Source organism: Bombina bombina, chromosome 6 (assembly GCF_027579735.1).
Source record: "Bombina bombina isolate aBomBom1 chromosome 6, aBomBom1.pri, whole genome shotgun sequence".
NCBI classification, from domain to species: Eukaryota; Metazoa; Chordata; class Amphibia; order Anura; family Bombinatoridae; genus Bombina; species Bombina bombina.
In genome coordinates this window covers 479,417,692-479,430,591 of record NC_069504.1, presented here as the reverse complement: position 1 = coordinate 479,430,591, position 12,900 = coordinate 479,417,692, and the positions used below count along the sequence as shown (strand labels likewise).

Below are 12,900 nucleotides of genomic sequence, written 5' to 3'. Positions count from 1 at the left end.
AATCATGACACGCATGGTTATGCACTCAGAACACTACAACTCCCATACCACACTGCAATCACTTGGCCAACTGGAGGTGTGGTGTTCTATCGAGAACTCCAATACATCGAAAACTCCAATCAGAAACAGCGGCTGACGCTTGTAATTGGTCAAGATTTGCAAACTACATCTCCCAAAATACTTTAATCCTTTGCAACCAATAGGACAAAGGAGGCAAGGATGGTAAGCGCGCGTCACTCGTCTCCGGGGTGACGATTTTCTTTCCAGACCCACCCTTTGATTTCTATTGCTTGAATTCGTGAAATGCAGAATACTGTAGTCAACTCACTTGCCTCCTCTTCGTTCTAATTGGCTGTTACGGTCCCCGCGGGCCGGTGGTGGCTCCTGTAGCCTAAGAGGAAGGACTAAAGATGGCGAAGACTTACGACTACCTGTTCAAGCTGCTGCTCATCGGTGATAGCGGGGTTGGAAAAACCTGCCTGCTCTTCAGATTCAGCGAGGACGCTTTCAACACCACTTTTATCTCCACCATTGGTCAGTGTCCCATACGTCTCCTAATCGCCTCTGATACCCTCCCTCTTCTTGGCATCTTTCTCACCTATATGCACTTGGGTTCCTATGATTACTCTGTTATAATCCCCCAAATCCCACTTTGCTTCTCCTGCTTGCTCTTAAAACTCTTTTTTACTGTTTCAACTTGCACTCCTGCAGGAACCTCTTCGTCCCCTTCAACTTTCATATCTGCAGGAGTGACTACCTCTTGATTGAATGCTCTCAAACAAGTCCCTAGGCTTCCTCTATTTGCATGCCCGCAGTAGCCTGCTACTCCTTCCTGTTTTCATGTCTGCAGGATCCTCCCACTAACTCAGGAGTCTCTTAACTTCTTCCCACATTTTTGTTAATGGGAGCCTCTTGGCTTCTTTCTGCTTTAACTCCTTAGGAACCTTGTTTCCTACTCTCCACTAGAATGAGTAAAGGAGACTTCTATGCTCCCTTTCACTTGCATGCCAACAGGAGCCTTCTGCGCTCCTCCCACTGGCGGGCCCCCAGGAGCCTTCTGCGCTCCTCCCACTGGCGGGCCTCCAGGAGCCTTCTGCGCTCCTCCCACTGGCGGGCCCCCTGTACTACATCCCATTTATACACCTGCCCTCTCTAGCTTCCCACATTACCTCCCTTTTTCACATCTGCCAGCATGAGCCTCCTGCTTTACCTCCCATTTATATATTTGCCTGCATGAACCTCCTGCCCTCTTGAGCCTCCCATTCATACACCTGCCCTTGTGAGCCTCCCGCACTGCCTCCCATTTACACACCGGCCCTCGTGAACCTCCCGCACTGCCTCCCATTCATACACCCGCTCTCGTGAGCCTCCCATTTACACACCGCTCTTGTGAGCCTCCGGCTCTGCCTCCCATTTACACACCCACCCTTGTGAGCCTCCGACTCTGCCTCCCATTTGCACACCCGCCCTCGTGAGCCTCCCGCATTGCCTCCCATTTACACACCCGCCCTCGTGAGCCTCCCGCTCTGCCTCCCATTTACACACCCGCCCTCGTGAGCCTCCCGCACTGCCTCCCATTGACACACCCGCCCTCGTGAGCCTCCCGCACTGCCTCCCATTTACACACCCGCCCTCGTGAGCCTCCCGCACTGCCTCCCATTTACACACCCGCCCTCGTGAGCCTCCCGCACTGCCTCCCATTTACACACCCGCCCTCGTGAGCCTCCCGCACTGCCTCCCATTTACACAGCCCGCCCTCGTGAGCCTCCCGCACTGCCTCCCATTTACACACCCGCCCTCGTGAGCCTCCCGCACTGCCTCCCATTTACACACCCGCCCTCGTGAGCCTCCCGCTCTGCCTCCCATTTACACACCCGCCCTCGTGAGCCTCCCGCACTGCCTCCCATTTACACACCCGCCCTCGTGAGCCTCCCGCACTGCCTCCCATTTACACACCCGCCCTCGTGAGCCTCCCGCACTGCCTCCCATTTACACACCCGCCCTCGTGAGCCTCCCGCACTGCCTCCCATTTACACACCCGCCCTCGTGAGCCTCCCGCACTGCCTCCCATTTACACACCCGCCCTCGTGAGCCTCCCGCACTGCCTCCCATTTACACACCCGCCCTCGTGAGCCTCCCGCACTGCCTCCCATTTACACACCCGCCCTCGTGAGCCTCCCGCACTGCCTCCCATTTACACACCCGGCCTCGTGAGCCTCCCGCACTGCCTCCCATTTACACACCCGCCCTCGTGAGCCTCCCGCACTGCCTCCCATTTACACACCCGCCCTCGTGAGCCTCCTGCACTGCCTCCCATTTACACACCCGCCCTTGTGAGCCTCCTGCACTGCCTCCCATTCATACACCCGCCCTCGTGAGCCTCCCGCACTGCCTCCCATTCATACACCCGTCCTCGTGAGCCTCCCGCACTGCCTCCCATTTACACACCTGCCCACTTGAGCTTTGTGCGCTATCAAAAATGTATAGACCTGCCTGCATGAGCCTCCTGCACTACTTCATATTTCCGCACCGCAAACATGAACCTCCTGTTATACCTTACTCTACTGGAGCCTTCTGTACTCCCTTTAGATTGCATGTCCACATGATATTTAATGGCTGGCTTGCACAGCAATAGGAGCTTTTAGTGTGTTGTCCCACAGGAGTTTGTTTTTTATTATTATTTTCTTACTTGCACTGGTCTTTGCAGGGGGTTCAACCCAGAGCTTTACAGAGTTGCTAGTGATAATGACATTCTCATTAAATTAGCATACTTATTATATTTAAAAGCCCTATGTTACACTTAAAAGGACCATATTTAGAGCTTGTCATTTTAAGACTATTGACCCTACTACAATACTGTGTATTTAACCCCCGTAAAGGAGTTAAATGCACAAGAGAAGTGCCCCTTGGGATACGCAGAGCACTGCTAGCTCCAAACAGAAACGGCATATTATCCAATCAGCAGCGCTAGTTGCACATTTTAGTCGTGCGACTAGCCCCCAAATTGCCATTACATCTTGAAGTCTTGTTTGCTTTACAAATGTTTTCTGTGCATTACTTAAGTAACAATTCTGGGTTGACTGGTCAAGTCTGCTGGGAGTCCTGAGTTTACAGGAGAGCACATTCAGAAACTAGTGAAACTAATTATTTTTGATTAACCCCTTAGTGACCAGAGCACTTTTCCATTTTCTGTCTGTTTGGGACCAAGGCTATTTTTACATTTCTGCAGTGTTTGTGTTTAGCTGTAATTTTCCTCTTACTCATTTACTGTACCCACACATATTATATACCGTTTTTCTCGCCATTAAATGGACTTTCTAAAGATACCATTATTTTCATCATATCTTATAATTTACTATAAAAAAAATATAAAATATGAGGAAAAAATGGAAAAAAACACACTTTTTCTAACTTTGACCCCCAAAATCTGTTACACATCTGCAACCACCAAAAAACACTCATGCTAAATAGTTTCCAAATTTTGTCCTGAGTTTAGAAATACCCAATGTTTACATGTTCTTTGCTTTTTTTTTGCAAGTTATAGGGCAATAAATACAAGAAGCACTTTGCTATTTCCAAACCACTTTTTTTCAAACTTAGCGCTAGTTACATTGGAACCCTGATATCTTCCAGGAATCCCTGAATATCCCTTGACATGTATATATTTTTTTTTAGAAGACATCCCAAAGTATTGATCTAGGCCCATTTTGGTATATTTCATGCCACCATTTCACCGCCAAATGCGATCAAATAAAAAAAATTGTTCACTTTTTCACACATTTTGTTACAAACTTTAGGTTTCTCACTGAATTTATTTACAAACAGCTCGTGCAATTATGGCACAAATGGTTGTAAATGCTTCTCTGCAATCCCCTTTTTTCATAAATAGCAGACATATATGGATTTGGTGTTGCTTTTTGGTAATTAGAAGGCCGCTAAATGCCACTGCGCACCACACGTGTATTATGCCCAGCAATGAAGGGGTTAATTAGGGAGCATGTAGGGAGCTTGTAGGGTTAATTTTAGCTTTATTGTAGTGTAGTAGACAACCCTAAGTATTGATCTAGGCCCATTTTGGTATATTTCATGTCACCATTTCAACGCCAAATGCGATTAAATAAAAAAAAAAAGTAAAATTTTTCACAATTTTAGGTTTCTCACTGAAATCATTTACAAACAGCTTGTGCAATTATGGCACAAATGGTTGTAAATGCTTCTCTGGGATCCCCTTTGTTGAGAAATAGCAGACATATATGGCTTTGGCGTTGCTTTTTGGTAATTAGAAGGCCGCTAAATGCCGCTGCGCATCACACGTGTATTATGGCTAGCAGTGAAGGGGTTAATTAGGTAGCATGTAGGGAGCTTGCAGGGTTAATTTTAGCTTTAGTGTAGAGATCAGCCTCCCACCTGACACATTACACCCCCTGATCCCTCCCAAACAGCTCTCTTCCCTCCCCCACCCCACAATTGTCCCCGCCATGTTAAGTACTGGCAGAAAGTCTGCCAGTACTAAAAAAAAAGCTATCCTTGATAAAACATAAATAAAAAAAAATGCATATTTTACATATGCTGCTCTGGAGGATCCCCCCTTAGCCCCCAACCTCCCTGATACCCCCCAAACAGCTCTTTACCCATCCCCCTCTAACTTATTAGTAGCCATCTTTGGTACTGGCAGCTGTCTGCCAGTACCCAGTTTATAGTAAAACCTTGTTTTATTATTATTTTAAAATAGTTTTCTGTAGTGTAGCTTGCCCCCCCCCCAAAAGACAAACCCACCACCCCTCCCAGATCTCTTAGATCGATATAAATATATATATTTTTGGCAATCACTGCCACTTTTCCCCCATACATGTTCTGTAGTGTAGCGGTTCCCACCCGCTTCCTACCCCCCCCCCCCGCGCGCGCGCGCACCCTCGTGCACGCGCGCGCACCCGGCGTTCCCGCCCACGATCCCGCCCCCCGCCACATCATACGGCCCATCGATGGCCGCCCACCCGCCTCCCAGACTGGCTCCCACCCACCAACGAAACCGGCCATCGATGTCCGGTACAGAGAGGGCCACAGAGTGGCTCTCTCTGCATCGGATGGCCAAGGGGGGTTATTGCAGGATGCCTCGATGTTGAGGCATCACTGCAATAACCGGAAAGCAGCTGGAAGCGAGCAGGATCGCTTCCAGCTGCTTTCCAGACCAAGGACGTACGCCACACGTCCTCGGTCATTAAGTGTATTTTTTTAGAGGACGTGTGGCGTACGTCCTTGGTCGTTAAGGGGTTAAGGGAGAGTGTACTTTTTTTTTTTTTTTTTTTATTTGAAATCACGGTTACTTTCACAATTTTCTTAAAATGATGGTAAACTTTCCCCTTTTTATAAACAAATCCGGAATATTAGAAATATTTTATATAAACTTTAATTCATCAGTTGTAATGGAGATGGTCTATAACTTACTTCGTAATGGAGATGTGAAATTCAAATACCCCACTTCCAAACAAATTTTTTTTTTTTTTTGTGAGCTAACGGTTTGAACTCCTCTCCAGTCAGTGCTATAGCCGTACGCTACTTTTGTTATAGAGCGCCGATTGGAGAATGGTTTAAACTCACACAAAAAAGATTAGTTTTAAAGTGGGCGCCCGGAGTGCAGGTTATTTGAATTTCAGATGTACTTTAAAAAGTAAGTTATAGCGTATATCTTCAATACAACTTATGAATTAAAGTCCACATAAATATTGATAACTTTTTGTATCTGTTTATACAAAGGGAAAAGTTTACCATCAATTTAATCATGTGCAACAGAGGATATTTTCCAGCCTGTATGTATGTAAACCTAAAGAAACATTCAACTCTAAATAAATGCTAGATAGAATGATACAGTCAAATAAAAGATAAGGCTGAGAATACCATGTAGATGTATTTTTTTTTAAAGTTTCATTAGCTGTTTAAATAGTGACAAAATACAGTAAGTGTAAAGTTTTAGTGTTTATAAAATAATAGGAGCTGTCATGTTGTAACTTAGGTTACCTTAAAGGGACAGTACACTGTAAAATTGTTTTTATATTAATGTATGTATAAAATGTATGAGAAATTGCATTTTCAGGTTTATTTGTTAATGTGAAGTAGCTGATTTTGTGCTTTTAAACCACAGCCTATTACAATGGGTTGAGCTTCAGGTAATATCATCTCATTATTATGTTATCACTTTGTATACACACAAATGCTTCCTTTTCTTATATTTGTCTGGAAAACTAAATCTCAATACATAGAGAGAACAATGGAAAAATATTTTATTACTTAACTATCCTGCACCCCACTGTAAGTTTAATTTCTTCTGCTGGCTGTGTTTACTTAGGCTATTCAATAGCTGAGGCTCCAGTATCAAAGCTTTCAGTATAGGTTGGGAAACCACAGGCTAAATCAGCTATTTGAAAGGCCAAAATAGGAGTAAAGGAGCTACTTGTAAACAATTTAATACACTCCAGCAGGTAAAATGGATCATTGGGAACAATTTAAATGGGAGAATTTTTTTTTGGGTGAACTGTCCCTTTTAACTGCTGTGGCCAATTAGGGACAGTTATAAATAAGTCACTAGAATCTGCAGCCAATGGCTGTGTGGAATATAACAGTGTTCTGCACTTCCATTTCTAACAGGAACTGAAAACCTCCCAATTTGAGAATAGAATTATATGAAAAGGGGACAAAATAAAGTATATTGAAGATTATATATACTTTCCACAATAAGGTAGCACTCGCTGGGTCTTTAAATCTTTTTATTTTCTGTAACGTTTCGGGGTTACCCCCGTCCTCAGACAGCTTAAAGGGACAGTATACTGTAAAATAGTTTTTCCCTTAATGTGTTTACAATTGCTTTTTTTACCAACTGCAGAGTAAAAAATGTATGAAAATTAGCTTTCTACGGTTTATTTGTGTATATTAAAGCTCTGCTTTTGTGTTTTGAAGCCACAACCTAATGAAATGAGTTGAGCTTGTAGGTATAATCAGATCTCATTACTTTATCACATTGTGTACATATACCTGCTTCTTTATCTTATATCTGTCCATTAAACAATCACCAGTACTTGGAGAGAACAAATCAACATTTTTTTACCTTATCTCTTCTATATCCCACTAAGAGTGTAATTTCTTCTGCTGGCTGTGTTTACAAAGCTTATTTATAGCTTGGACCTGCGGCCACAAACTTTCAGAATAGGTGGGGATACCACATGCTAAATCAACTATTTCAAATGCCAAAATAAGGGTAAAGGAGCTACTTGTAAACAATTTAATACACTCCAGCAAGTAAAGTGGATCATTAAGAACAAATTAAAGGGGAGAACATTTTTGAGTAAACTGTCCCTTTAATACCAATTGGTTGAATGAATGGGAGCAGTGCCGCTAATAATAAACAACTATGTGATTCTTGATCTGTGAGATTAATTGGCATTAGGGGAGTATCCTTATGTGATATTAAACACTCTTTTGACGCTGGAGGAGAATCCACTTCTGATACAGGGGTGATGTAATGATCCATATTGATAGTTTTGTGGTCTGGGGGCATTATTCGTGCTATATTGACATTTATATTTATAGATTTATCACATTTTGTATATATTTTTTTTTTTTCTCAAAAAGTTTTTTTATTGAGGATTAAACATTACAGCAGATGTCACAGCGCAGGTGACCAACAGGTAAACATATACATAAACATTGTGCCGTTGTAATGACACAGTAGGCATGGCTATTAATGAAATTACTGCGCATATAGGACAAGCATGTCAAGTATGAAATAAGATATCTACCATATAAACCTCATTTTCGATTAATGTGAACTAAGAAATAAATCTATTATGAAAACCTCATTTACAAACAGTATGAACAAACTTAGGATACAAGGACCGGGTAGTACCTCAGTCCTACACAGTAACTCAATTTTTTAGGAATTTCGTGAAGTCAGCTTAGGAGTGCCTCTCCGTGTACTGCAACTGGTAATTATAGTGCGCATCTCCAGACGGGGGGGTCCAGGTTGAGAAGAGGCGGGGGGAGGAGGAGTATGAGCTTTAATACTACATGAGGGGGGAAGGGAAAGAAGGGGGAAAGGGGGAGGGACAAGGATATGGTGGTAGAGGTGACTGGAACCTTGAATTCGACTAGTCATTTATCTTTGAGCTCCCTGATAGTTAAACCAGGACTCCCAAATCACATTTTGTATTTTTAACATTATATTAATTATGGTTTAATTTTTCACTTTAAATTTGTGAATATATGTTTTATTTAACACACCTGTTTGGTCGATACCATTGTATTTTGCACACGGTTTCCAGTGATTGGAGCTAGTATTGGGGGTGGGTTTTGTATGCCTTTATAAGTTGGTTTGTTTGGAGTTTTCAAACTGTCAGAGGAAGGGACGTGTTAAGTCCCGAAACGTCACATTCAATAAATTTTGTTCTCACATTTGAAGTCTGAAGTCCAGTAAGTGCTTTTCTTGCTACATTTTTTGAAAGCACCCTGGCAGGTGAACGGTTGGTGGGAGTGCATATGCCTATGAACTCTTTTTTTTATTTATTTATTTATATATATATATATATTTGATATTACAATCTCAAAGTGTTTAATGTCCTTTAAGAAATTGCAGATCTCGTAACTGTAGCTGATTATTTAAGGAAGTGATACAAACGCTTTTTGGAACTGTAGCATGGGTGGGCCTGTTCATTGCTATCTTTTGCCCTCTCTGTGCCTGTGATTTCACCTCTGTGTTAAGGGTTATTTCCTTCTACAAAGCAGTTATGCTTAGTGATCTATTTACAGCAACTGTCCTGACTCAAATGTCCCATTCTAGTGTGTTATTTAGGAGCTTAGTGTAGTTTTATGTCTAAAAAGTTAGCAGTGTAAATGACTAGCCATATACTGTATATCTGTTCAAAACGTTGATGCCTAACATTATTTAGAAGCATTGAGAAATAGTGTTTCTTTGGAATCTTGTGATTTTTGGTTACAGTGGAAAAAAAAATAAAAATACCCTGTGTATTAATCCAGTGGAAACATTGAATACAGCTGCAGTTAATTTCTTTATCACTATTTGGCCTGGTACCAAACTTCCCACTGTCACAAAATGAATTAGGAGTCTTTGGATTTTAAGTTAAGTCTATGCTGTTCAAATTATATTAATACTCAAAGCAAATCCCAGGACGTAGAGCATTATGGATCCTTACATCTTTCATCTGCCTCTTAAACATTAATTTTACATATACTGTAATTATATAAATTCCTTTGTGTTCCTGGCATATCATCTGTAGAGAAATCGCACTCTCTGGATTTAGCCAAACGTAGTTTATTAATGTGATGTTTCAGGGTAGTGCACCCCTTCCTCAGACAAAAATACACTGAACAAGTTAACCATATATACCCTAAATACAAACCACACCCCCCAGACTGACAACCAATCAAAATGCTTAGCAAAACAATGTATCATGTTCATCCATCTGTTAAGTGTTACTTCAATGTCAAATCCTCTGTGTCAACAAATTGTAACCTTCACAATATATTGTGATCAATCTCAAACAGACTGCACCTATACTGTGGGCAAAATTTATCAACCCCTGAAAAAAAATTAGCCTAAAACGTCACGATTATTTCTGCAATAGTTCACAATGTGTGAAGTCATAAATGTCGCCGGTATTTATCAAAATTCTAGAGACATTTTTGGGGCAAAACTTTTTTGCGATGTCAAGCGAATGGCTGATCCTAGTTTTCTCTCGAAAATTTTATTTTCACTTTATCAATCTTAATTTTAGACACCGGTAAATGGTTTATTGTTTTAATCAAGTGATCGTTTGTATGAAAGTTATTTCTTATATATTAAAGTTATTTTTATTTTGCCCCTTCTTTGGCTCTGTTTTATTAAGTAAGATTGCCTGTTTTTTTGGAGCTTATCTTCGTTCTTTTTAATACACTTATTTCAATTGCACTTAAATTATTTTACTTTTTTATAAATTTGTGTATACCTTTTTGTTGTTTAATTATTTTTATTCAGGTTCTGCGCCTTGCTGTGGGCAATTTCTAACCCTAGATACAGCAAGAAAAAGACGTATTTCCATTTTCCCTCCAGACAAACAACATCGCTCTTTATTTTTCACTCCCCACAACCTACAAATTGGCGAGATTAAAAACAGTGAATATTGCATGCACCACTTTTCATAACTATGAAAACTGCGAATATATACGGGCATTTTAAAATGCCAATAGAGATTAATACAAGAATTAGGCATTTCCAGACAACTTATTTGCATATATTTAAGACTTGCGAATGGTCATGAGTCAATTTGTTCGCACATATGAAAAGTTGCGACTTTATTGGCGCATAACCTTTCATAAATATGGTGATATCATTTGTGAGGGGTTTTTTTTTTATGACAAATGTGAGAATTTTCTTATTCTCACTTTGATAAATCTTGCCCTGCGTGAATCTATAGTGTCATGTTCAGGGATACCTAATCTAATCTTCACTCTACATTTCCATGCACCCAACCTAATAGTATATTTGGAGATGGCTATACATTTGTCCCTCCCATAATGACGAACGCACGTTGCAGAGGTGAGTGGAGTAGTGTGCTGACATTTAGCCTATGAGAAGTTAGTGATGCTAATAGGATTGTTATATATTATGCATGGACACCTCCAAATATACTATTAGGTTAGGTGCATGGAAATGCAGAGTGAAGAATATATATATTTATTTGTGGGAGTAGGTGTGACCTTGAGAAAGGCCCAATTGTGGGCCGAAATGTTTGAATGTAACTCATCTTTTTGAATAATAGAGAAGATGTGTGAATACATTGTGGAAAGTTGAGACTTCATACTATGGAGATATATATATATATATATATATATATATATTGAAACAAAAAATAGGGTTTAGACCACTGGTTTTAAAACCTGTCTTTAGGCCTCCCTAATAGGCGAGATTTTGAGGTTATCTGAACTGGAGCACAGGTGAAATAATCAGCTGATTAGTAAACATGGTTATTTTACCCACTCTCATTCAAGGTAAGCCAGAAAACCTGGCCTGTTGGGGAGGCCTGAGGACAGATTTGAAAACCAGTGGTTTAGACTAATCGAAGCACAATTTTTAACTTTCTTGATTCAGATAGAGAATGAAATTTTAAAAAAACTTTCTAATTTACTTTACTATTAGCAATTTTTCTTTGTTCTCCTGGTATGTCACTGTTGAAAAGCAGGGACGAATCCTTAGGAGCCGGCTCATTTCTGGAGCACTATATGGCAGCAGTTTTGCAAGAGCACTAGATGGCAGCACTATTTCCTGCCATGTAGTGCTCAAGATGTCAACCTAGGTATCTCTTCAACACAGAATATCATCGGAACGAAGCAAATTTGATAATAGAAGTAAATTGAAATTGATTCAGATGGAACATATAATTTAAAAAGTTTCCTAAGTACTTTTATCATCAAATTAACTTCATTCACAAAGTATTCTGCACATTTCTGGAGCAGTATATTACAGGAAATACTGATGCCACCTAGTGCTCTTACAAAATATGTAATATAGATGCCATATATTGCTCCTACACCTATCTACTCTTCAACAAAGAATGCCAAAAGTACAAAGTAAATGTGATAAACATTAAATGGAAATTTGTTTAAAATGACGTGCTCCATTCTGAATCGTGAAAGAAGATTCTTGGGTTTTATGTCCCTTTAAATTAGGTCCCAGTAATGCATTGCTGCCTTGGAGCTGAGTTTGTGATCAACCCCTACAAACACATTACAGCATATTTATTTATTTTATTTATTTGCCTTTTCTTTTTGCATTTTTATGTCCTTTTTTCTTTAATCGTCAGAAGAAATAACCAGGTCTCTAAGTTGCCACTAGTTTTGAACTTCAAAGAAACTACATCAGATCAATAAAACAAATAAACATGAGTAAACTACCTGTAGTAACCTATTTGCCTGGCTGTTAAGCTATTGTGATATCATCCATCCCCCAGTATAACATCTATTAAAGGACCAGTAAACTTAGTAGGTTTGCATAATCAACAAATGCAAGATAACAAGACAGTACAATAGCAATTACGCTGAATTTCAAATGAGTAGTAGATTTTTTTTTTTTTAAACACATTTCAAAGTTATGTATATTTCCACTCCCCCTGTACCATGTGATAGCAATCAGCCAATCACAAATGCATATACGTATAGTCTGTGAATTCTTGCACATGCTCAGTAGGAGCTGGTGACTCAAAAAGTGTAAATATAAGACTGTGCACATTTTTTTTTAATGGAAGTAAATTGGAAATTTTTTTAAAATTACATGCTATATCTGAATCATGAAAATTTAATTTAACCTGAGTGTCCCTTTAACTACTAAGAATCTTGTTAGATGCGCAAGAAGAATATTAGGGAAATAAAATAAGCACATTTTTAGAACTGTTGGAACATACCGGCATAGATTAATAAAGGGGACAAGGGGCTTGCAGAGGGATTTGATCACACTGTAAAATATCAATATATTGTTAATATACCATGTGCACATACATGCACTGTAATGACTCACTGTAGCTGAGATATCCAACCATGGTAACATTACACACACCCACTCCCAGGCTCGCACAAGCTGTCAGCTGCCAGCCTCCTTTACTGAAGAGCTAGCTATCTAACAGCTGTGTGGGTGGCAGTTGCAGTACATTTATGAACCCTTAAACTGCTAAATAATATAGGGCAGTTATTAATTTACGAAGTGATTCATAGATCAGACCACAGTCATCTGGTTATTGTGTTATGTGTTTAGATTTCAGGTTACTGTATTTCACCTTTGTGAAGGATTTTCCTTTTTGGTAACGTCAGTAATACTTCCCAGTGTATAAACAAGTCATGGCAGTATAATCCTGTCGCCTTTCA

At 40.4% G+C, this 12,900-nt stretch overlaps 1 protein-coding gene across 1 annotated transcript in view; it reads left to right on the top strand.

Moving 5' to 3' along the window:
• The first annotated feature begins 274 nt into the window (after nt 1-274).
• The window catches only part of RAB8B (RAB8B, member RAS oncogene family), a 60,384-nt gene continuing 47,758 nt past the window's right edge, over nt 275-12,900 (top strand). The window contains exon 1 of the mRNA XM_053717295.1: nt 275-534. Coding sequence (XP_053573270.1) covers nt 411-534 — 124 coding nt within the window. The 5' untranslated portion in view covers nt 275-410. The remainder of the gene's footprint in view (nt 535-12,900) is intronic.